At 39.9% G+C, this 22925-nt stretch overlaps 2 protein-coding genes across 2 annotated transcripts; one reads left to right on the forward strand and one right to left on the reverse strand.

Moving 5' to 3' along the window:
• Positions 1 to 7313: 7313 nt before the first annotated feature.
• LOC101615139 (keratin-associated protein 13-3) lies at positions 7314 to 7881 on the reverse strand. Its single transcript, XM_004654408.3, has one exon. The coding sequence runs from the start codon at positions 7833 to 7835 to the stop codon at positions 7314 to 7316; it is 522 nt and encodes a 173-aa protein (XP_004654465.1). The 5' UTR covers positions 7836 to 7881.
• A 7029-nt stretch (positions 7882 to 14910) lies between these two features.
• On the forward strand, positions 14911 to 15451 carry LOC101597482 (keratin-associated protein 13-1-like). Its single transcript, XM_004654558.3, has one exon. The coding sequence runs from the start codon at positions 14957 to 14959 to the stop codon at positions 15449 to 15451; it is 495 nt and encodes a 164-aa protein (XP_004654615.2). The 5' UTR covers positions 14911 to 14956.
• Positions 15452 to 22925: the final 7474 nt, after the last annotated feature.

The raw sequence follows: 22925 nt of genomic DNA on the forward strand, positions 1-22925 counted from the left end.
TAAATAATAGTGGACCAATGAATAAACACTTCATAAATGAACACATGGGAGTGGACAATCAACAAAAAAAAGTGATTAAACTTCCTGCTTACCAAGCAAATGAAATTTAAAATCACTCAGCCTTCACTACATGAATGAAAGAAGGATGATGATATCAATATTCATGATTGTGGGCAGCACCCAGAATTGGATCACTGCTGGTGACTATGTAAAAGAGTAAAACTAACGTTAGAAACCTGCTTGACAATTGCCAATGAATTAAACAAGTATTCTCTTCATGGCTCATAAATTCCATCCTTAAGTTTTTATCCAGGAAAAGAAAAGCAAATGAACAAACAAACAAACAAAAACTGAAAGCACTAGTCCACAAAAAAGACAGGCATAGTCAATAATCACTGCAGGTTTATTGATCAACATGAAAGTCATAAGGCCATTGAATATCCATCAAAGGTGTATGCACACTCATACTATGATGTGCTGACCAAAGGGAACAGAAGATAGTAATAAGATAAATACAAGTACAAAAAAATGAAATAATTCAAAGAAAAATCACCTAGTGAAAAAATCTAGCTGGAAAATACAAATGTATAATTTAACTTTCATGAATTCTTATAAGATTAAGATTAATATGTGGTGATTAAAAACTGTTATGGGAGGGCTGGAAAGATGACTCAACAGTTAAAGCACTTGCCTGCAATGTCGAACGACCTGGGCTGAATTCCCCAGTACTTGCTTAAAGCCAAATGCACAAAGTGGAACATGCATGTAGACTTTTTAGCAACTGGAGGCTCTGGTGCACCTATTCTTTCTGTGTCTCTCCTCTCTATCTCTCTCTCTTCTTGCAAATAAATAAAATAAAAAATACAAAAAGGAATTATGATGGTAGTTGCTTCTGGGATGAGGCAGTGAATGACTTAGGGTGGGGTTTGGTCTACAGCTTGTTTCACAGAAGTGTACACTGGGCTGCAACAGCTTCAGACGCTCGCCTTTAAGACCTGTCCGCTGCTTTCTAAACAAATATTAATTAAATTTAAAAATACGAACTCTAAGAAGCCAGATGATGTCATACCTGAACTTTATGCCACAGGATGATTTATTGTTATATGCCTAAAGTGATGAATAAAACCCCTAAACACCTTCAGAGAAAACCTAAAAAGATTTCTATAGCCTAATTTTATAATCTTTCCCCTCTTATTCTTAATGTTTAATCAAAATGGCTTTCAGTTTTATAATTCTCATGTCAATATTTTGTTTCTAAATACATTTTCCCCATCTCCAACTACTTAACCTTTCTAGATTCACTAAATCTATTTCATTTGGTATCCCTATGTGGAAATTTATTTTCCTGATGGCCGAGACTAAATGAGTTATCTCCCTTTGATGTATAATTTTAGCATCAAGCACTTCTTATCCGCAGCTCACTGTTATAACAATTCATTTAATATTTTTGTTTTCTCTATTAGACTCAGCCTTATTAAAAGAGAGTCTATGCACTTTCTTTTTTTGTTGTTGTTTTTTGTTTTGTTTCTCGAGGTAGGGTTTCACTCTGGCCCAGGCTGACCTGGAATTATCTATGTAGTCTCAGGGTGGCCTTGAACTCATGGTGACCCTCCTTCCTCTGCCTCCCAAGTGCTGAGATAAAAGGTATGCTTCACCACACCCAGCTGCACTTTCTTAATAATATTCTTCACTGCAAAGGAATGAAAAAATAGCAAGCCATATTTTTAAAATGCACCCATTCTCCCTCTCCATCTCTCCTCTCTGTTGCTCTCAAATAAATCAGGACTAGAGAAATGGCTAAGCAGTTAAAGTAATTGCCTGCAAAACCTAATGGCTTAGGTTCAATTTCCCCAGAACCCTCATAAGCCAGATGCACAAAGTGGCACAAGCCACTGCAGTGGCTGGCCACTCTGGTGTGCCCATACTCTCTCTTAGTCTGTATCTCTTAACTTGCAAATAAATAAACAAAGAAAGAAAGAAAGAATATATGTTAAAATATACTTGTCAATATGTTTCCACAGCACAGATTCTGCTCCATTGACATCTCCATACAAGTAAGTAAATAATATATATTAAAATATACTTGTCAATATGTTTTCACAGTACAGATTCTGCTCCATTGACATCTCTATACAAATAAATATATAATAAATATTAAAATATACTTGTCAATATGTTTCCACAATACAGATTCTGCTCCATTGACATCTCCATGATCATGCTGTGAAAATGACTAGGTATCTTATGCTTTACCCAATGTTCTTGGGAACAGAAACATTTTAAATTTTAGAAATTTTTGCATTTAGAATATTTACATATTGAAAATGAGAATATTTTCGATAAGATATCCAAGTTAAAATATAAAATTCAGTCATGTTATTTTAAATATTTTGTTTATTTATATTTATTTATGAGACAAAGAGAGAGAGACAGAGAGAGAGAGAGAGAAAACAGGCACAGCAGAGCCTCTGGCCACTACAAACGAACTCAAGACGTATGTATCAACTTGTGCATTTGACGTATGTGGGTACTAGGGAATTGAACCTGGGTCCTTAGGCTTTGCAGGCATGCATGTTAACCACTAAGTCATCTCTCCAGACCTCAATTATTTTTTTATGCACCTTACACACACAGACTGAAAATATCTCACAAATATTTTTTGGTTCACTTGTGGCTCATTATGAGTTAAGGTGTGAAGTGTTCCACTTATGGTATTACTTTGGTACTTAAAAGCTTTCAGAGTTTGGAGTAAGGAGGACCAAGCAATTCTCTGTAATCACTGTTATGTCTTACTAAAGACAAACGGTTGAAGTAAAAAATCTGGTGCTGATTCAAGAGAATTCCCTGGGAAACTGTTTGTATCAATTATTGGGACTGAGTACTATAAGCCAGCCAGATAACATATTTCCAAATTACAATATACAAGCAATAAATACTGTGCATTAAATCTCTGGGTTCACAATTTTGGCTGTATGCATGTGTGTATGCATAGTGGGAAGAACCAAGAAGCCTCAGAGTAAGTGGACATCAACCTTATAAATGTTGGCTGGTCTCCTATTAATTGGAGAAAGAAGAATTAATTTAAAAATAAGAAGACTGGCCAGGTATGGTGGCACATGCCTTTGGTCCAAGCATTTGGGAGGCAGAGGTAGGAGGATGGTCATGAGTTCAAGGCCATCCTGAGTCTACATAGTGAATTACAGGTCAGCCTGAGCTAGAGAGAGACCCTACCTCGGAAAAAAAAAAAAAAAGGAAGACTACAATTTACTTTACTATATTTAATTGCAGGAACAATGAGAACAACAAAAGAACAGTCTGCATACTAGGTAGTTTTGGGTTGCCAGATACTAATGCCTATAGAATTTTAAGATAATAGGGTGGCTTAAGCCACTAAGTTGGATGTAAATGGCAGTGGCAGTAAGAGAAAATGCAGACAATGCAGGTGTGCCATGACTTATGGCTGGACTGCGTCCCTATACACTCATCATGAGCTGAAAACACCTGAGGCCAAAAGTGCGCTCAACATATTCCACCTACCTACCTTCGCAGTTCACTGGAAGAAGCGGGTGGTGGACGATTCAGATTGTGAGGCTTCCCAGAGCTGATAGTCGCTGCGCCTCCTTCCTTGCATGGCATGTGCACCGCACACCACTGATCCAAAGGACCAAGAGGATTGATAGTCAATATTCATGTGAAGAGTCCAATAATGAAGCCCATCATTTTGTTCAATGAACATGCTTTCATAACACTTTTAAAATTCAAAGTAGGTTTTCCATTGAGTGCATGTATCTTTTGTGCCTTCTTAAAGGGGAACAATTATAACTCAAATGTCATAAATTAGGGATCACCTTAGCAGACTTCTAAGACCCAGAATACCACCCTGGCCTGTGAAATTTGAGGACTGATGGAGACTTCAGCCTAGACAGGAATCCCTTAGTGCTGCTTCTGAAAGACTTGCTGCATATGCCTGGGGGTATGAAATTAAGTATTTCTTTTTCTTTCTTTGTTTTTTTTTTTTTTTGTTTTGTTTTTTGTTTTGTTTTTTGAGGTAGGGTTTCATTCTAACCTAGGCTGACCTAGAATTCACTATAGAGTCTCAAGGTGGCCTCAAACTCATGGTGATCCTCCTACCTCTGCCTCCTGAGTGCTGGGATTAAAGGCGTGCGCCACCACACCTGACTAAGTATTTCTTTTTAAGCAATGGAGTGGGGCAAAGGTCTGAGTTTACTACTTTCCATGTTATTTATTATAATGAATAACTGGTTAACTTTTTTCTTAAATTTTATTTCATCATTATTTTTCTTGTAACTATATAAGCATTGTGATTGTTCCATAAGCATTATGGAGGAAGAAGGAGAGGAAAAATAGAATAAAGGAAACAGATATGTAAAGGGAGAATATCTAAGTGAGATAGAAACAATTAAACAGTTTAAAATATAAGATACAGTGGTTCTAAACATAGCTATTCAATAAAGTGAGGTGAAACAGCTCAAAATTGTATGTAACACTTCTGTTTCAATTTCTATCACAGTAGTATAAGTACATGGAATCAAATGAACTCTATGGCTTTTGTTATAATTCATATTTCACAACTTTAATACTAAAAGAGGATGTGAACATGAGATGAATGTGATATAATATTAGCTTTTTGCCAAGATTTGAATACTTTGCACTCCTTTACTAGTTTCAGAGAATGTTGAAAGATCTGATAAAATAAAGAATAGGAAAATATCCGAACTTCATTTGTTCAGTATAAATGTCTTGTTTTCTTATCAAAGTAAGTACCTTAGTATAGTTGATAGGTTTTATTTTTTTCCTAAAACTTCGTTGTAAGACAGAATGGTATTAATCCAGCCTATCCAATTTTACTTCAAGCTACAACTGAGTTACTTTTAAAGATAGTCAAGACTTGGTGCTTTCAGTTAGTTAATCCACATGTTAGCAAAGAACTCAAATGACACTTTCCACTTCCCACCTGCTAAGCATATTTTTTTTTCCCCTGTCTTCTTGCATCCTTTTTTATAGAAAAGGAAATAATTGAGACTATTGAAAATATTAATTGGATTACAAGGTCTTAAAACAAGTTTTATACACAGTGCCCTCCACCCCTGCCCCAGCTGAAACCACTGAGGAATTGGGGAAATGAGCAAGAGTGCTGCTTTCTTGGTGAATCTGATATCAACAGAAGGGTGATGGAGATAGACACTGAGGACACTCAATACCTACAAAACCAGAGATCCAGAGGCTCCTAAGTGCCCATCACTGAAGTAGACTTAAAATGCTCCCAGAATGGCTCAGGGAATTTTGTGAAAGAGGGGAAAAAAGATTGTTAGAGCTACAAATTGGGACATTTTGCACAGAGGCATTGCCTTTCCCCCACCCCCACATTAATGCATGACCCACAATCCCCATGGGGTTGACTGGCATCCCCAAAGAGGAAGGCCTCTTCAGAAAAGGGGCAGGGAGGAGGGAAAGGATGGTACCAACATGTATTGTTTATATACTAAATATGTCTATATCTAATAAAAAAAAATGGTTTTATAAGGTGATATTCCAGAGGAAGGGAAGATATTTTCAGCAAGTAAAGGTCCTTGATTCACAAGCCTGATCCCCAAAGCTCAATTCCACACACCTACATGGAGTCAGACAAAAGGAGCCCATGTGCCCAACACAGCAATTTCTTCAGAACCAAGAGAACTCAGGGTAGTGAGGCTAGACTTCCTAGTGGAAAGACAACAGTAACCAAGAATGTGTCTCAACAAATTGAAGGAAGAGAACGCTATCCCCAGGACTTCCACAAGGACACAGTAGTATTTGTGCACTGATGCGCGTGTGCACACACACACACAGACACACACACACACACACACACTGACCATGAATATGTTATACAAAATTTGCACTCACACATATTCTTCTCTTTTTTTTTTTTTAATTTTATTTATTTATTTATTTATTTGAGAGAGACAGACACACAGAGAGAAAGACAGATAGAGGGAGAGAGAGAGAATGGGCGCACCAGGGCTTCCAGCCTCTGCAAACAAACTCCAGATGCATGCGCCCCCTTGTGCATCTGGCTAACATGGGACCTGGGGAACCGAGCCTCGAACCGGGGTCCTTAGGCTTCACAGGCGAGCGCTTAACCGCTAAGCCATCTCTCCAGCCCATATTCTTCTCTTTTAATAACCCTCATGCATAGACTTTATCAATATAATCCAATTTTTTTAATTTTTATTTATTTATTTATTTATTTTTTATTTTTATTTTGCATTTTTCTTTTTTTTCTCAATTTTTTTAAAATTTTTTATTAGCATTTTCCATGGTTATAAAAAAAAATCCCATGGTATTCCCTCCCTCCCCCCCATACACTTTCCCCTTTGAAATTCCATTCCCCATCATCATAATCCAAATTTTATGGTTTCCTCAAGTTTCTGATATGTTCTATCTTTCCCAATCTATGCCATATTTATTGAGTTAACTGATTTTCAATTCTGTCTTTATATTTTCAGTTAAGGGGGTGTCTACATGCAGAAATTGAATATACAGGAAGTCTCTGCCTAAGTGGAGAAATATCCAAAGTACAGGCATACTTATGGGAGCACCAGGAGCATCCCAAGTCCATGCACAGGAGTTAACACATAGGGCACAACTGTTGTCTGGACCCTGGCCAGATATCTTATAAAAACAAGTTGAGGGAGGGAGGCTTAATTTGGTTAATGTCCCGAAGACTTACTGCATCATAGCTGGGTAAGTTCAGCAGCAGAGGCAGCTTGAAGCTGTGGCAGCAGAAGTGTGAGACTGCTGGCTCACATCTTGGTGGACCAGAAGACAGATTAAGGACAGGAGTAAGAGCAGGGCTACAAGCCTCGAAGCCTGCCTGCCCGAGACATACCTCTTCGAGTTTGTTCCTATGGCACACAAGGTTCCACAACCTCCCCAAACAGCACCACCAGCTCAGGACCCAATGTTCAAACGTATTAGCCTATGGGGAACATTTTCCATTCAATTCACAACCCATTATTTGCAAATAAAAGCAATCACAACATATCTGAGCAACAGAGTGGAAAGTTTATTAAAATCACTGGATTTTCCAATATAGGGAGAAACACAAAAATTATCATTTTGATCAGTATTATTACTTGGATTGTTCGTGAACCTAGTAATTTGAGAGAGTTAGTATTGAAGTTGAGGGCTTGAAAGGAGAGAGGAATTGAAATTAAGAATAGAGGGATATTTCTAAATGGACAAATTTAGTAGATGATCTTACTCTAGAATCTACATTCCACTCTGGGTCTGATAAACCAACAGATTAATCAATAAAAGCCAGAAGTATAGAATGGCTGGTGACAAGATGAATAGAAACGGCTAGAAGGAAAAGAGATAGGGTTGCACAAACGGGATCGAAAATACTGGGCAGGGAAGCTGCGGGCTCCATAATTCTGGTAACTGAATCCACTGGATCCACAGCCCACTGAGCAGCATCTTCTAGATCCACAGCCCAGGGAACTGCAGCTGCTGGACCCAAAGCCCAGAGACCTGCCATAAGGAGTCTGGCAGGGAGTGCAGGGGGAGGAGGACCTTGGGTAGTAGCAGGAAGGCCGGCAGGGGCTGGACACCACACAGGACCTCTGGCAGTTGGTGGGCTCAACGCAGGTCTCCTGGCAGCCACCATGGAGAGAGGAGCCCAGCTGGCAGGTGCTGGGAGAGCAGCAGTCAGTTCTGGTTCTGTAGACCAGGTTGCTGGGGAAGGAATTGCCACAGGAGGACCAGGAGGAGGGCAGGTAGCCCCTGAAGGAGCGGGAGGAGAAGTTTCCAGAACAGCCGTTGTAGGACATGGTGAAGAGGAGCTGTGAGCTCAGCTGGAGGTGACTGAGAAGATTCTGAGTTTACTGTCACCCTCTGGCCAGTGGCGCTTATATACTCAGCAATAGGTGTGGTACCCAACCGGTCATCCTTGACCTATTTATATTCCCACACTTAAAAATTCATTATTCAGTAATCTCTTTGCAATTGCATTTGAATAATTTTCCACAGATTGCACTTATGGGTACTATAATTTAGTTATTATAGGCAAAGCCAATAAATTACTCCTAAGTCAGAAATGTTGTGACTCTTACAGTAATGCTCATTCCCTCAAGTCTAGGGATGCCCCTCCTTTTCCTCTTGACATAATTTTTATGTTTGTCACAGGAAGTTATAAGAAAAAAAATACATTAAATTGCAAGGAATAAAATGAATATGCTATTTTCTTTTCAGTGAATTTGAAGCAGTGCTTTGGCTTCAATGCAAAACCAACTGAAGATTAATCTTACTTTTCATTATTCTCTAAAACTATGTTTATATGTATGTATATTAGTTACATAGCATTATCCATCCTGTTTCGTATCCAGCAGCAAGAGCTAAACTATATGCCAAGGCTAACTGGAGTGTTGATATCCAGAACAAGAGCCAAGGACAGTACTCGGAATCACCCCTGCTCACCAACTTGGCCCTTGGGAACAGGAACCCATAATCAGCACTCAGAAGCTGAAGTGGAAGAAACTATTGAATTTCAGAGTCAGTGTATCTGCTAAGGTGGGAGAAGACCTGCTTGAATCTCATCTGTATGTGTGGCAGCATGAAGTCCCTTCTCATACCTTAAGCCACAGGAGGTTTAATTGACTATGGTTCTTAGGGCTGTGATCTAAAATCTAACACTGTAATTTGGCAGAAATGCTGCTTTCCATAGACTGCTCCCAGGCAATGTCTGTGCTTTGTGAGGACGTAAGATTTTTTTTTTTTTTTTTGTATAAGAGAGGGAGAGAAAGAGACCAGGAGAGGGAGAAATAAAATGGGAGTGCCAAGGCCTTCAACCTCTGCCAAGGAGCTCCAGACGCATGCGCCCCCTGGTGGTTGAGTGTCCTTTCAGTGTAGACTTTAACACATGGTTTCTCTGTTGACCTGTGATCTGCATAAGTTTCAAAGACTTACCTTTCTCCTGATTCCTCTTAGACAATGATCTGGAGAAGAAAAAAAAATGCAGGAAATCTGAATATATTAAATCTTATTCATACTTTTTAGAAAATAAAACTATTTGTTTCGTGGATAGCAGGGAATTTAGAGGCAAATTTTGTTTTAGGCATGTAAAGTAGGATTAGCATGTATGCATATATTTATTTACATTCAAATTATATGGGAGTGACTGAGTCAAGTAAAGGTTTATTTAAAATTCTTCTATGTTAACCTGGAGATACCTGCAAATCTTCAGCAAGTTCAGAAGCCACAGTTGTGAGTGTCCACCCTGTCTCTTTAACCTGGTCACTCTCTGCCACATGCTTTCTACAATGTCACAAGATGGTTTAAACTTGCCTCATGTGGTTACATTTTTATCACTCCATTTTATCTTCTGAGACAATGTCTTCTTTATTTCCATCTTTTATTCACCGTGGCGTCCCACCCCCAAAGCAGCTGTCAGCCTCCTGCTGATATTCACCAGGTGATCGGAGTTAAATGCTGAGGGCTGATTATTGGAAATGTCTATAAAATTCTGCCTACAGAGTTTTCCTACACAAAGCATGCTGAACCCCTGTGAAGGATTTTCTTTGAACTGAGCTCTAGTTACCCATAGTGGTGGACTACTTCATATCGCCTTCCTTTTCCTCACACATTTTCCCTCTGCCTCTAGCACTTTTCTAGGATCATCTCCTAAATTAACAGCCAAGTTTTTGAAGCAATATTTTCATCCAGATTTTAGACACATTTATGTAATGGAATATACTTATAGACCTCATTAATATGTTAATAAGGTCATTTTCAGTGTTTTTTTCTGACCTTTTAGAACTCTAACAAAAGATCCCCAGGGAAAAATTCTGATAATATTTTACAGCAAGAATAGTCCTCCAATATTGCATATGGAATTTGATGAAATACAGCTATGGTATGCTTTTTCAATGAATATATATTTGATAATGTGGAGTTGAAGTATTTTTGAATTATAAATTCTAACTTATTTTTGGATAATGTAAAGAAATATTTTGTGGCTGATTATTACTAAAATATAATGATGAGAGAAACTCATTTTTCCCATTATTTATTTTTTTAACTTTTTTTTGACAGGGTGGGGCATGTTTGTTATGATAGGAAAGACTACTCCCTAGGAATTTTAACAAACAAGAACATTTTTCTGGGAGAACAAGACACTAGGATACAAAATTAGAAGTGTTTTAACTACAGGTCTGTCCCCAGCTCGGCCAAGAAGCAAGTGGAAAGACAGTTGAAGCAAACAGGCAATGCTGTAAAACTAGACTTAGAAACCATACAAATGTGATTAAAGTCTAAAACTTGTTTTGCTTTAAAAAAGCTTAATACATCAAAAGGCCTGCTTTAGTGACATGCTAAAAATCCCATCAAAAAATAACCCCAACACCCCCTTGTCAGTAACAAAGTTGACCAGCCAACTCATACTTCTAAACCCACATGTGGACAAGAGCGTGTGTGTCTTCTAGAGTTAGACACGGGGCTCAGAGACTGCAAGTAATGTGTACCTATCGCCTGCAAAAAATGGGCAGGGAAATCCTGGTAAAATGAGGAACAGTCCCAAATAACCAATTTTTCTAGTACTATGTTCCCCACTGATACTTTCTTTACTTACAAAGGGGACCCTTGAACCAAATAATTTACCTCACATTTGGCACCCAGTGATCAGGATGTTTGTTTTCTTTAGAAAAACACACATATCCACAACCCTTATATAATTTTTTTTTGTTTTTACATTTAAATATAAAAATACTGCTTTGCTTTGTGTTATAAATGGAGGACCAAGCAGTAAAGAACTTTTCTTCTCTTAAGGTAGGACAGCCATCTGTTGTCTCTGAGCTGTTGTTTGTGAAGGGTGTGTGTGGCTCCAAGCAAGAGAAACACAAGAGGTAAACTAACCCCCAGTTCTTGCTCTTCTCCTAACCTCCACTAGTGAGAGTTGGTTTCTTTTTCTTTCTTTGTTTTTTTTTTTTTTTTTTTTTTTGGATTTTCAAGGTAGGGTCTCACTCTAGCCCAGGCTGACCTGGAATTCACTATGGGGTCTCAGGGTGGCCACAAACTCACAGCGATCCTCCTGCCTCTGCCTCCCGAGGGCTGGGATTAAAGGCGTGCACCACCACGCCTTGCGAGAGTTGGTTTAATCTTCAGAATTGAAGTTTCCCACCAAGGAGACATGCCATCCTAAGTAGTCAGGCCTGCCTTTTCAGCTGTCCTTTAGAGAAAGTTCTCCCCTCCGTCAAACCCTGTTTTGTGCTGAAATGACATCTACCAGACAAGCTCACCTCCAGAGAGAAGCGGTCACCACCTTTCCCTGCCCCCACCCACACATTAGAAAGGAAGAAAACAGGGTCTGGGTACATGGAGATTAAGAACTTGACCCCTCTATCCTGACCAAGGAAAGCAAGGTTCACTGGGCATGGGGAATAAAAAGACCTTGAAATCCCACTTTTGAGTAATGGGGATAATTAAGACACCAGGGAGAGGGAGAGTTGCAGTGGGATGAAGAGCTGGGAAGGGCTCAGTCGCTGGAAGCATCTTCCCTTAGTTTTTGTACTGGAAGGGCTCATGGCCAGTCTCGTTGAGAAGACCTGTGCGGATGATGGCTTCTGTCACTGCAAAGGGGTCGCAGTTGGCGGAAGGGCACCGGTCTTCGAAATAACCCTCTTCTCCTGGCAGACAGACCGGGGAATGTGGATGCTGGCGCTGCCGTTGGCAACACCAGCGGAAAAGTCGTTGATGTTGGAGGTCTCCTAGAAGCCAGTCAGGGGCCGGGCATTGCCCAGGCCCCCCTTGGGATCGTGGGCACGCGTGGTACTGGTGCCGCTTAATGAGTTTCTCCATAGCCTGCTAGATGCACTTCAGGCCTCTCTCCTCCCACATGGCCTTGTGCTGAAGTTGGTATGGCAGCCTGCGCCTTTCCAGTTCCCAGGGATGGGCTCAGGACCAAAGGTTGCTATCACACCAAAGTCTTCGCATACACCATGTAAGATCAAGTGGGCCACCCACAGGTGATCTCCCATGCGGATTCCTTCACAGGGTCCAGTTTGGAATTCCCACTGGGCAGGCATGACCTCGGCATTTGTTCCTGAGATCTTGACTCCAGCATATAAGCAGGCCGGGTAGTGAGCCTCCACGATGTTCTTGCCGTAGGCTTTGTCAGCTCCCATGCCCCAGTAATGCCAGCCTTGGGGCCCAGGGAAGCCATTGGAAGGTCGACCAAAGCGGTCCCCGTGAGAGTGTATTCTTGCTTCATTCCAAACCAGGGGTGCTGGCTGCTGACCATGCCCATGATCCGCTTACAGGTGTGCCTTAAATTGGTCTCGGCAGGCTTCCGATTATACTTGAAAACTTCACGGAACACCAGCTTGTTGGTATCCTTGCGGAAAGGGTCACAAAACATGGCAACTGGGAAGGCAGTACATGTCACTGTCGGAGCCTTCAGACTGGAAAATGCTGGAGCCATCAAAATTCCACTCTGGCAACTCTTCTACACACCTGGGCTCACGGTCCAGGGTGCGGGGCTTGCAGCACAGCCCTTCTCTGGTACCATCTATCCAGACATACATGGCTGGGACTTTCTCGCCCTGAGGCAGGGCCATGTACATCTGCTTGATGCCTTTGTTCAAGTTGGCAAGTACCTTAACCATGAAGCCATCTCTCCCGTCGTTTTATTGAAGATTTGTACATATGGACATACAGCAAGGTGATCACAGTCCCTTCCCATTACTTTCTTTTGTCCCCTTCACACCCCCATTCCACTGAACCCTTTCTTTCTAGTTCTTTATATATCTTTATGTTTTTACTGTATCTCGATTTAGGAACTACTGAATTTTGATTACGGAGGTTCAAACCTAAATAATGGTTAACAAGATGCCTGGCATGTTCGTGATACATTGGCTAGAAATTTGGAGAATAGCAGGAGAGTGGCACCACAGAAGCTGAAAATTTCTGGTGTTGGCAAGTTTCTGGTAAAAACACAACCCAGATGTTAAATCTCACAAGGCATTTTATCTTCAATATACTGAAGAAAACCTCTAATAAAATAGGCCAGTAGGCCAGACGTGGTGGCACATGCCTTTAATCCCAGCACTTGGGAGGCAGAGGTAGGAGGATCTCCATAAGTTCCAGGACACCCTGAGACTCCATAGTGAATTCCAAGTCATCCTGGGCTAGAGTGAGACCCTACCTCAAAAAGAAAGAAAGAAAGAAAGAAAGAAAGAAAGAAAGAAAGAAAGAAAGAAAGAAAGAAAGAAAGAAAGAAAGAAAGAAAGAAAGGGGCAGTCCGTCTATTGCTGAGCATCCCTGTGTTATAATAAATTTTATGCCTAAAACACAAGTTTGTAAATGACTGTGAATAACTCATATATGAACAATGGCAGAGATAGGTATTATCCACTGATGAATTTAATCTAAAGGCTGGGTACATATAAATTGTAAAGTCATCAGCTCAATGTGGAAAAAGTCTCAAGAGATTTAGATATAAAAGAAATAGGAACATTTGTTCACATGAAGTGGGGCCAGAAAGACTCCTGGAATAGGAAGAGTAACCGAAGAAAAATTTACTTTCCCACCTTCAGGGGTTTTGTCTTATAACATGTGTTGTTCATGTCATTCATAACTATATTTGACCTCAAAATTATCTTTAAGGATTATTTTTGAAGCAAAAACTCTTAAAAAAAATGGGAAAGGAATAGTGTTCACAGCATCAAATTGATGAGCATTCAACCTAGTTGGGGAGGCACAAAATCATAAACCCTATCTATTTTGTTGTTTGTTTGTGTTTTGTTTTGTTTTGCTTTGGTTGTTTTTTAAGGTAGGGTCTGGGTTTTAGCCAAGGGTGACCTGGAATTCACTATTGTAGTCTCAGACTTGCCTTGAATTTATGATGATCCTCCTACCTTTACCTCCTGAGTGCTGGGATTAAAGGTGTGGAACTCCAGAATAGCTAATTGAATTGTGTGATTTTTCTTCTTTCCTCATTCCCTTTCCTTCTAGGAAGTTTATGCTATAGCACTTTGGTACTACCATACATTTGGTATTTTTTAGCATTAGTATTGGAAGTTTGTTAGGGTTCATTAAAAATAAATTGAGAAATTATTGCCTTCTATTATAGAAGTGCCTCACCTTTAGAATTGAATATAATTAAACTATATTTATTTTTCTCAGGAGGCTTTCATGAATGAATATAGAAAAAAGTAACTTTTAAATCCTTTCTCTCTTCAGTAAACAAGTGTGGCTGTTTCTACTGAGTTTTGTTTTTTTTTTTTTTTTTCCAATTTACCTTTAAATGAATACCAGTGGCTGTTTCTAGATGTAGTCTCATTTTTATCTATTGCTTATCACTTTTCATTGAACATGAGATGTGGTATGTAAGTGTGGTACTTTGTGTATTATCTCTCAGTTTTTGCTACAGTAAATTACCACAAGAGAATTTTACAGAACAGGGAACAGATGGTGATGAGGTGGATCATTTTAGTGAAGGGCCCCATTCCTATGGAGACTGATTGATTATAGGAGATGGGTATCAACGTCATGTCCAGTTTTAAGAGAGAAGTACTCACCAGCCAGGCAGATGTGGATACCTATGAGGCAGCAGCAGCAGGTATCATAAAAGAGAAGAAGATAGGGGCTTCCCTTGTGTCAATGTGTTAGGTATTAACATAAAATATTCATAGTAATTCTGACATAGGAGTAGCTAATTGGCTTTTGCTGTGACAACAGAATTGTGACACCCATTAATATGCTATGTGGAAAACCATACAGATGCAATTAAAGAGAGATTGCTAAATTGTGTGGTTTGCAGATGAGCATAAATAAGTCAAGGATGATTGGTTGGGTACCACACCTATTGCTGAGTATATAAGCGCCACTGTCCAGAGGGTGACAGTAAACTCAGAATCTTCTCAATCACCTCCAGCTGAGCTCACAGCTCCTCTTCACCATGTCCTACAACGGCTGTTCTGGAAACTTCTCCTCCCGCTCCTTCAGGGGCTACCTGCCCTCCTCCTGGTCCTCCTGTGGCAATTCCTTCCCCAGCAACCTGGTCTACAGAACCAGAACCAACTGCTGCTCTCCCAGCACCTGCCAGCTGGGCTCCTCTCTCCATGGTGGCTGCCAGGAGACCTGCATTGAGCCCACCAACTGCCAGAGGTCCTGTGTGGTGACCAGCCCCTGCCAGCCTTCCTGCTACTACCCAAGGTCCTCCTCGCCCTGCACTCCCTGCCAGACTCCTTATGGCAGATCTCTGGGCTTTGGGTCCAGCAGCTTCAGGACCCTGGGCTGTGGATCTAGAAGATGCTGCTCAGTAGGCTGTGGTTCCAGTGGCTTCAGACCTCGGAATTATGGACTCTCTGGCTTCCCTTCCCTGAATTACAGTTCTAGCTTCTGTTACCCAACCTATTTGGCTCCTAGGATCTGCCAGTCTTCTTATTGCTGATCCAGCTACAGATTTCTCCTTTACGAATTGACATTTTAAGTCACTAGGTCTTCGCAATATCAGTTAAAATCTTAATGCCTTGCAGCCACTGCTTTCATTGTTGCCCTCACTACTATCCTTTCCTCTTTCCACTCAAGCTTCTTTCATCCTCAGTTTCTAGAAGATTCTGAATAATGAGTAAACCACAATTAGGTCTACTGTCTGAAATTTTTGATGCTATGTAATTTTTACCCAGGAGCATTGGAAAATTAAAATTTTAATCCAATAAATTTGCACATCTAAAAAAATCTCAATTTGTTTTTTTTTTTTCTATTACCATTTTGTTTTTAGTTTTTGCCATCAAAGATTTAAGAGAGTTTAGTAAAGATCAATGAGTCTGAACTGGGTAGAGAGGAAAGAGAAATTTTGATGTAAGCTATGTACTTTACTGGGGTTCATAATGACAATAAGAAATGCAACTATCAAGAATTAGATAGGACTTCTGGCCAACATGGCAACCTCCTAGCTGCATCACACATCCCTGGGAAAGAAAGGCAAGGCATTAAGGGTTCACTGGGTCTTTTAGGGGAGAACAATCTCTAATAGATCACCAGTGGAAGGGCACAGAGGGGAAAAACAGGAATCGCTGATTCCCTCACTTTGAGGTAGCCCACCAGTTCCTCAATACCCCCAAGCAGCCGCTATACAGACAGCCCCAGCTTCACGATACTTCTGCACTTACTGTAGGAGACCCAGGCCAACATAGTTCCACTTACCTCACTGCACAGGGGCACTGTTTTGCTGCCCCTGCCCATGCGTGACCTTGGGCAGGTTCCACCTGCTGTCCCACTGGAGCTCAGGCTCCATTGGTCCATTTGCCCACCACACGTGTGCTGCCTATCCCTGCTTGTGCAAGCTTAGCCTGCTCTTCCCATTTGCCCACTTACTGCTCCCATGGCCACCTGTCTATGCAGGAGCTCAGGCTGCTTCAGCTTCCTACTGTGCTTGGGCTCAGGCTGATCCACCCACCCATGTATTAGCTCAGGTCCACTCTGCCCATATGTTTGCCTGCTGGCTAGCTCAGGCCAGCTCCCCCAAGAGGCGCCACTTCCCCCACCCAACGAGACCACAGTCCTGTTCTTTATCTCCCATACATTGTGATGGGCAGACCACAGTGCTAAAGAAATAACATGAAAAATCAAATGCAAGTAAATCCAGTAAGATCACCGAGTCCTATAATGAGCATCTCTAATCAAAACATAGAAGAGTAATTAGGATCAGAACACCAAAATGAAGCTATGAGCAATGCAACCCTGACCAAACTACTGGTAGAACACGCAGAAAAGCAACAAAGGACCTATAATCATGTGGATGCTGTCATCACTAGACTAGACCTAATAGATAAGAAAATGGAGGGAGTTCAAAGACAGTTAAGAGATATGAAGGAGAGTATAATAAAAGAGGACCTCAAAAACCAGCTGGTGATGCTAAATGAAGACATAAATAAATGCAAAGATGAATTCCAAGAAGCATCAAGAAAATCAGAAAATGATATGAAAAGAAAGGTTGACAGAGGGATGGAAACTATACATAGAAAAGTAGTAGAAAATGCAAACCTAATTCAACAAGTCCGAAACTCTCTAGAAGCTCTCAAGAATAGAGTCAGCCATGTGGAGGATTAAAATTCCTATCTGGAAGACAAGATGGAAGAAACAGTTTGAGAATTCAAAAGTTTTAATAAGTTCAAAAATTTCTGTGAACAGAACATGATGGAATTGTGGGATACCCTTAAACGTCTTAATATCCATATCAGTGGAATACCAGAAGGAGAAGAAATTCAGACCAAAGGCAAGGATAACTTATTTAACAAAATAATCGAAGAAAAGTTTCCCACTGTCTCAAAAGAAAGGCCCCTCAAGATACAAGAAGCTAATAGAACTCCCAACATTGATTGGACCAAAGGAGAAACTCTGCTAGACATATTGTCATTAAGACTCTAAACATTGACACCAAAGAGAAAACCCTAAAAGAAAGTAGGGAAAAACAGCTCATCAATTTTTTTTTATTTCCAGGTAGGGTTTCACTCTGGTCCAGGTTGACCTGGAATTAACTCTGTCATCTCAGGGTGGCCTTGAACTCATGGCAATCCTCCTACCTCTGCCTCCCGAGTGCTGGGTTTAAAGGCGTGCGCCACCACACCTGGCTCAGCACATCACTTTTTAAGGTAACCCCATCAGAGTTACTTCGAACTTCTCAATGGAAACCCTGAAAGCTGGTAGGGCCTAGAATGGAACACGGCAAAGTCTAAGATCCTATGGTTTCCAACCCAAACTACTTTACCCAGCAAAAGTATCCCTCATAATAGATGGTGGAAGAAAAAGCTTCCATGGCAAAACTCAGCTTTACAATTATATGAACACAAATCCAAACCTAAGGAGAGTATTTCAGAAAATTTCCCACATAGAAGAATCAAATAATCAACCTCAAATGCCTATAAGAAGCAAATCACAATAACCAAACTCAGGGAAGGCACAAAAGACTTCAAAGTCCATGAAAACACCAAATGAAATATACCAACACAACATGGCAGGGTTCAAATCAATCCTCACAGTCATTACCCTAAATATTAATGGTCTTAATTTACCCATCAAGAGACACAAGCTAACAGGATGCATCAGAAAATTAGACTCTTCAATCTGTTGTCTTCAAGAAACCCATCTCACCACTAAAGACAGATACCTCTTCAGGATGAAAGGGTAGAAAACAATATTCCAAACAAACAGGAATAAGAAACAAGCAGACATAACTATATTAATACTGGATAAAACAGACTTCAAACCAAAAATAAACAAGAAAAGAGAAAGGCGGCCACTTCCTACTTATCAAGGAAATAATCCATCAAGAGGATATTACAATAATAAATCTGTATGCACCAAACACAGGGGAACTACAGTTCATAAAGAAAATCCTAGTTGATAATAAAACAGAAATAACAAACAACACCATCATAGTTGGGAACTTCAATACACCATTATTAGTAACAGACAGATCATCCAAACAGATACACAACTGGGAAGTAAGAGAGCTCAACAAAACCATAGATCACTTAGATGTAACAGACATCTACAGAACCTTCCATACCAAATCCACAGACTACATATTTTTCTCAGCAGCCCATGGAACATTCTCTAAAATAGATCATATACGGGGTAATGAAGCCTGTCTCCATATACTTAAGAAGATTGACATAATTCCCTGCATGATATCAGATCACAATGCTATATTGCTAGAAATTAACAACAAAACACCCACCAAGAATCCCATTGGTGCTTGAAAATGGAACAGCACACTTTTAAACAATAAATGGCTAATGGATGAAATAAAAAGTGAAATTGCAAAATTTCTAGAAATGAATGACAATGAGAACACATCGTACCAAAACTTATGAGACACAAAGAAGGCGGTCCTCAGAGGAAACTTCATAGCACTAAATGTCTTCAAAACAAAGACAGAGAGATCCAAAATTAATAACCTAACCTCTTACCTAAAGGCACTGGAAAAAACAAGAACTGGAAACTAAGAAAACAATTAAGAAAATTGACAAGATTGACAAGCCCCTGGCCAATTTGATCAAAAAAAAAAAAGAGAGATGCTTCAAATTAACAAAATTGAAAATGAAAAAGGAGAGATCACAATTGACATAAGTGAATAGGAAGAATCCTCAGGACTTATTTCAAAAACTTCTACTCCACAAAACTGGATAATATGAAGGAAATGGATTAATTCCTAGACACATACTGTCTATCAAAGCTAAATTCAGAGCAGTTTAATCTCCTAAGCAAACCTATCACAAATATTGAGTTTGCAAAACTATAAAAAACATCCCCAAAAAGAAGAGTCCAGGAGCAGATGGCTTCTCAGCTGAATTCTATGAATCCTTCATGGAATAACTCAAACCGATCTTTCTCAAACTTTGTCACATAATTGGAGAACAGGGAAAGCTCCCCAACTCCTTTGATGAAGCTAGTATCACCATAATTCTAAAACCAGGCAGAGATGCCACAAGAAAAGAAAACTATGAGCCTATTTTCCTGATGAACTTAGAATCAAAGATCTTGAACAAAATCCTCACAAACCGAATGCAACAATACTTCAAAAGCATTATCTACCTTAATCAAGTGAGATTCATCCCAGGAACACAGGGGTGATTCAACATATGGAAATCTGTCAATGTAATACACCTCATAAGCAAGGTTAAACACAAAAACTACATGATCACTTTGATAGATGCAGAAAAGGCCTTTGACAAAATACAACATCACTTCATGATCAAAACATTGGAGAGAATTGGCATGGTTGGTTCATATCTTAAAATAATAAATGCAATACACAAAGCTCCTAAGGCCCAAATAATACTTAATGGATTGAGATTGGAGGAATTCCCATTGAGATCAAGAACAAGACAGGGTTGTCCAGTCTCACCTCTGCTCTTCTATATAGTACTGGAAGTCCTAGCTCAAGCAATAAGACATGAGAAAGAAATAAATGGGATACAATTTGGAAAGGAAGACATTAAGTTAGCTCTATTTGCTGATGATATGATCATATATGTAAACGACTCAAGAGACTCCATCCCAAAACCCTTGAAGGTGATTAACTCCTATAGCAAAGTAGCAGGATACAAAATCAATGCACAAAAATCAGTAGCCTTTCTATATGCAAATGACAAAGATACAGAGAAAGAAATAAGAGACATGGTCCCATTTTCAATAGCAACAAAAAAATAAATAAAATACCTTGGAATAATGTTAACTAAGGAAGTGAAAGATCTATACAATGAAAACATAAAAACATTCAAGAAAGAAATTGAGGAGGACTTGAGAAAATGGAAGGACATCCCAAGCTCCTGAATAGGCAGAATTAACATTGTGAAGATGGCAATCCTACCAAAGGAAATATACAGATTTAATGCAATTCCAATTAAAATCTCAACATTGTTCTTCACAGAGATAGAATATGTGATCTCAAATTTCATGTAGAAAGGCAGAAGGCCTCGGATATCCAAGCATTTCCTCAGTAAAAGAAATACTTTTGGAGGCATCACCATACCTGATCTAAAGCTATATTACAAAGTCATAGTAATAAAAACAGCATGGTACTGGCAAAAAACAGTAGTATAGACCAATGCAATAGAATTGATGATCCAGATTTGGGTCAAGCAACTATAGCTACTTCATATTTGACAAAGGTTCCAACAATATAGGCTGGAAAAAAGATAGCATCTTCAACAAATGGTGCTGGACAAACTGGATAACCATATGCAGGAAATTGAAACTTGATCCACACATCTCACCATGCACAACACTCAAGTCCAAATAGATCAAAGACCTCAATATAAGACCAGAAAATCGGCTACTACTGGAAGAAAATTTAGGAAATACTTTCCAGGAATGAAAAAAGACTTCCTGAAAAAAAAAAAAAAAACAGTAGCTCTTGATCTTAAACAGTCACTCAACCAATGGGGTCACATGAAGCTGAAGTGTTTCTTTACATACAAGCATACAATAAGCAAAGCCAATAGATTACCCAGAGAATGGGAGAAAATATTTGCTGATTATCCAATGGATAGAGGCCTAATCTCTAGAATCTACAAAGAACTCAAAAACCTAAATAATAAAAAGTCAAACAACTCACTCACAAAATGGGGCAAAAAGCTGGACAGGCAGTTCACAGAGGAACAAATACGAATGGCAAACACACACTTAAGAAGATGTTCATCATCCCTAATCATCAGGTAAATGCCAATTAAAACAACTATGTGATTCCACCTTACCCCAGTAAGGATAGAAAACATCAAAAAATCAAATGAAAAATAAATGCTTGTGAGTATGTGGAGAACTAGGAACCCTCATCCAGTGTTGGTGGGAAGGTAAGATGGTACAATCATTTTGGAAACAATATGGGGACTCCTTAAAAAGCAGACTATAGAGTTACCAACAGACCCAGTTATTCCTTTTCTGGGCATGTACCCTAAAACCTTAAACCTCAGTCCAGAGAGATTTGCTCAACCATGTTTTTAGTGGCTCAATTTATAATAGCCAAGAGCTAGAATCAACCCAGATGTCCATCACTATAAGAATGGATAAGTAAGATGTGGTATATCTACACAATGGAATTCTACACAGCAGTTAGAAAAAATGATACGATGAAATTTGAGGAAAAATGGTTGAATCTGGAACAGATCATTCTCAAGTGAACTTACCCAAACACAGAAAATAATCGCAGCATAGTCTCACTCATCTACAACACCTAACCAGAATTTACCCAAGATGCCAACATATCCAGCAAACATCTCAAGGATTAGACAATAGGGTGGGTGGGAAGGGAGGAGAGGGCAATGGAGTGCATTGGAGACACAAATATAGACACAATTGGCAATGGTATTATAAAATTCTGCATCCTAAAAGGCAGAGGACCAAATGGTTGAACCTTCACCAGGCCCATAGAGGGAATACTTGAGCCACAAGGCACTAGAGGGGTATAATGAAGACTTACCTTAATCTTCTACAGCTTCTCTCTCCCTCTCTCTCCCTCCCCCACCCCTCTCTCTCTCTCTCTCTCTTTCTTCTCTGTAACTCTTTTATATAAGTTATATTTTTCTTCCTTCTCATAGTGGGCACTGACCTGTAACTTCCCAGTACCAGCATGTAGCTATCATCCACAATGAGCTTTGTATCAGAGAGACCTATAAGCTTTCCTAAAAGAAAGGCAGATTTCTGTCAGAGTACTTGATGACCCACCAAAGGTTAGTGGTAAGACACTACTGCTGAAGACACCATATACAGTTGACACATAAAGTGGAATGACATGGCTGGAAGCTGGAAGAGAGTCAGTCCCCCGTCAGCATGTCTAGTTCCAGAAGGTGTTAAATGGGCGATTGGGAGAAAATGACCAATATCTGTCCAAGCAACTCATGGTCTAACCTACTTATCAGCAAATAACCTGTCCTGATTCTCACACAAATGCAATAGTGGCACACAGCCATGGTAGGAAACCAGCTGCTCTTTATTTGGCTAACTGATCCCTTCAGTGGAACAGGACCCATAGCTGGAGCTGGGAAACAAGTCAGAACCATATCCAAACATAAGCCCGCTCTCCATTATCAAGCTACCACCAATCATGGGCTACAAGAGGGCCTACAACTATTAAATTTTCTATATAAAAAAAAGGGTTATCCCATTTGTGTGGTGCTAACTTTAATTTCCATTGGAGAATCTGCTTAAAGGCGAGAACCAACCCATCATACTTCAAAAGGGCCCCAGCTGAAATTAAGAATAATTGGCAAAACAAGCAAGGGTGCTGTTTTCTTGGTGAGCTGATACCAGCACAAGGGTGAAGGAGATCGACACAGAGAACAATCAACTCCTACCAAATCAGATATCCAGAGACACAGAGGCTCCCAACACCTCATCACTGAAGCAGACCAAAAATTACC

The sequence above is a fragment of the Jaculus jaculus genome, chromosome 5 (assembly GCF_020740685.1).
Source record: "Jaculus jaculus isolate mJacJac1 chromosome 5, mJacJac1.mat.Y.cur, whole genome shotgun sequence".
NCBI classification, from domain to species: domain Eukaryota; kingdom Metazoa; phylum Chordata; class Mammalia; order Rodentia; family Dipodidae; genus Jaculus; species Jaculus jaculus.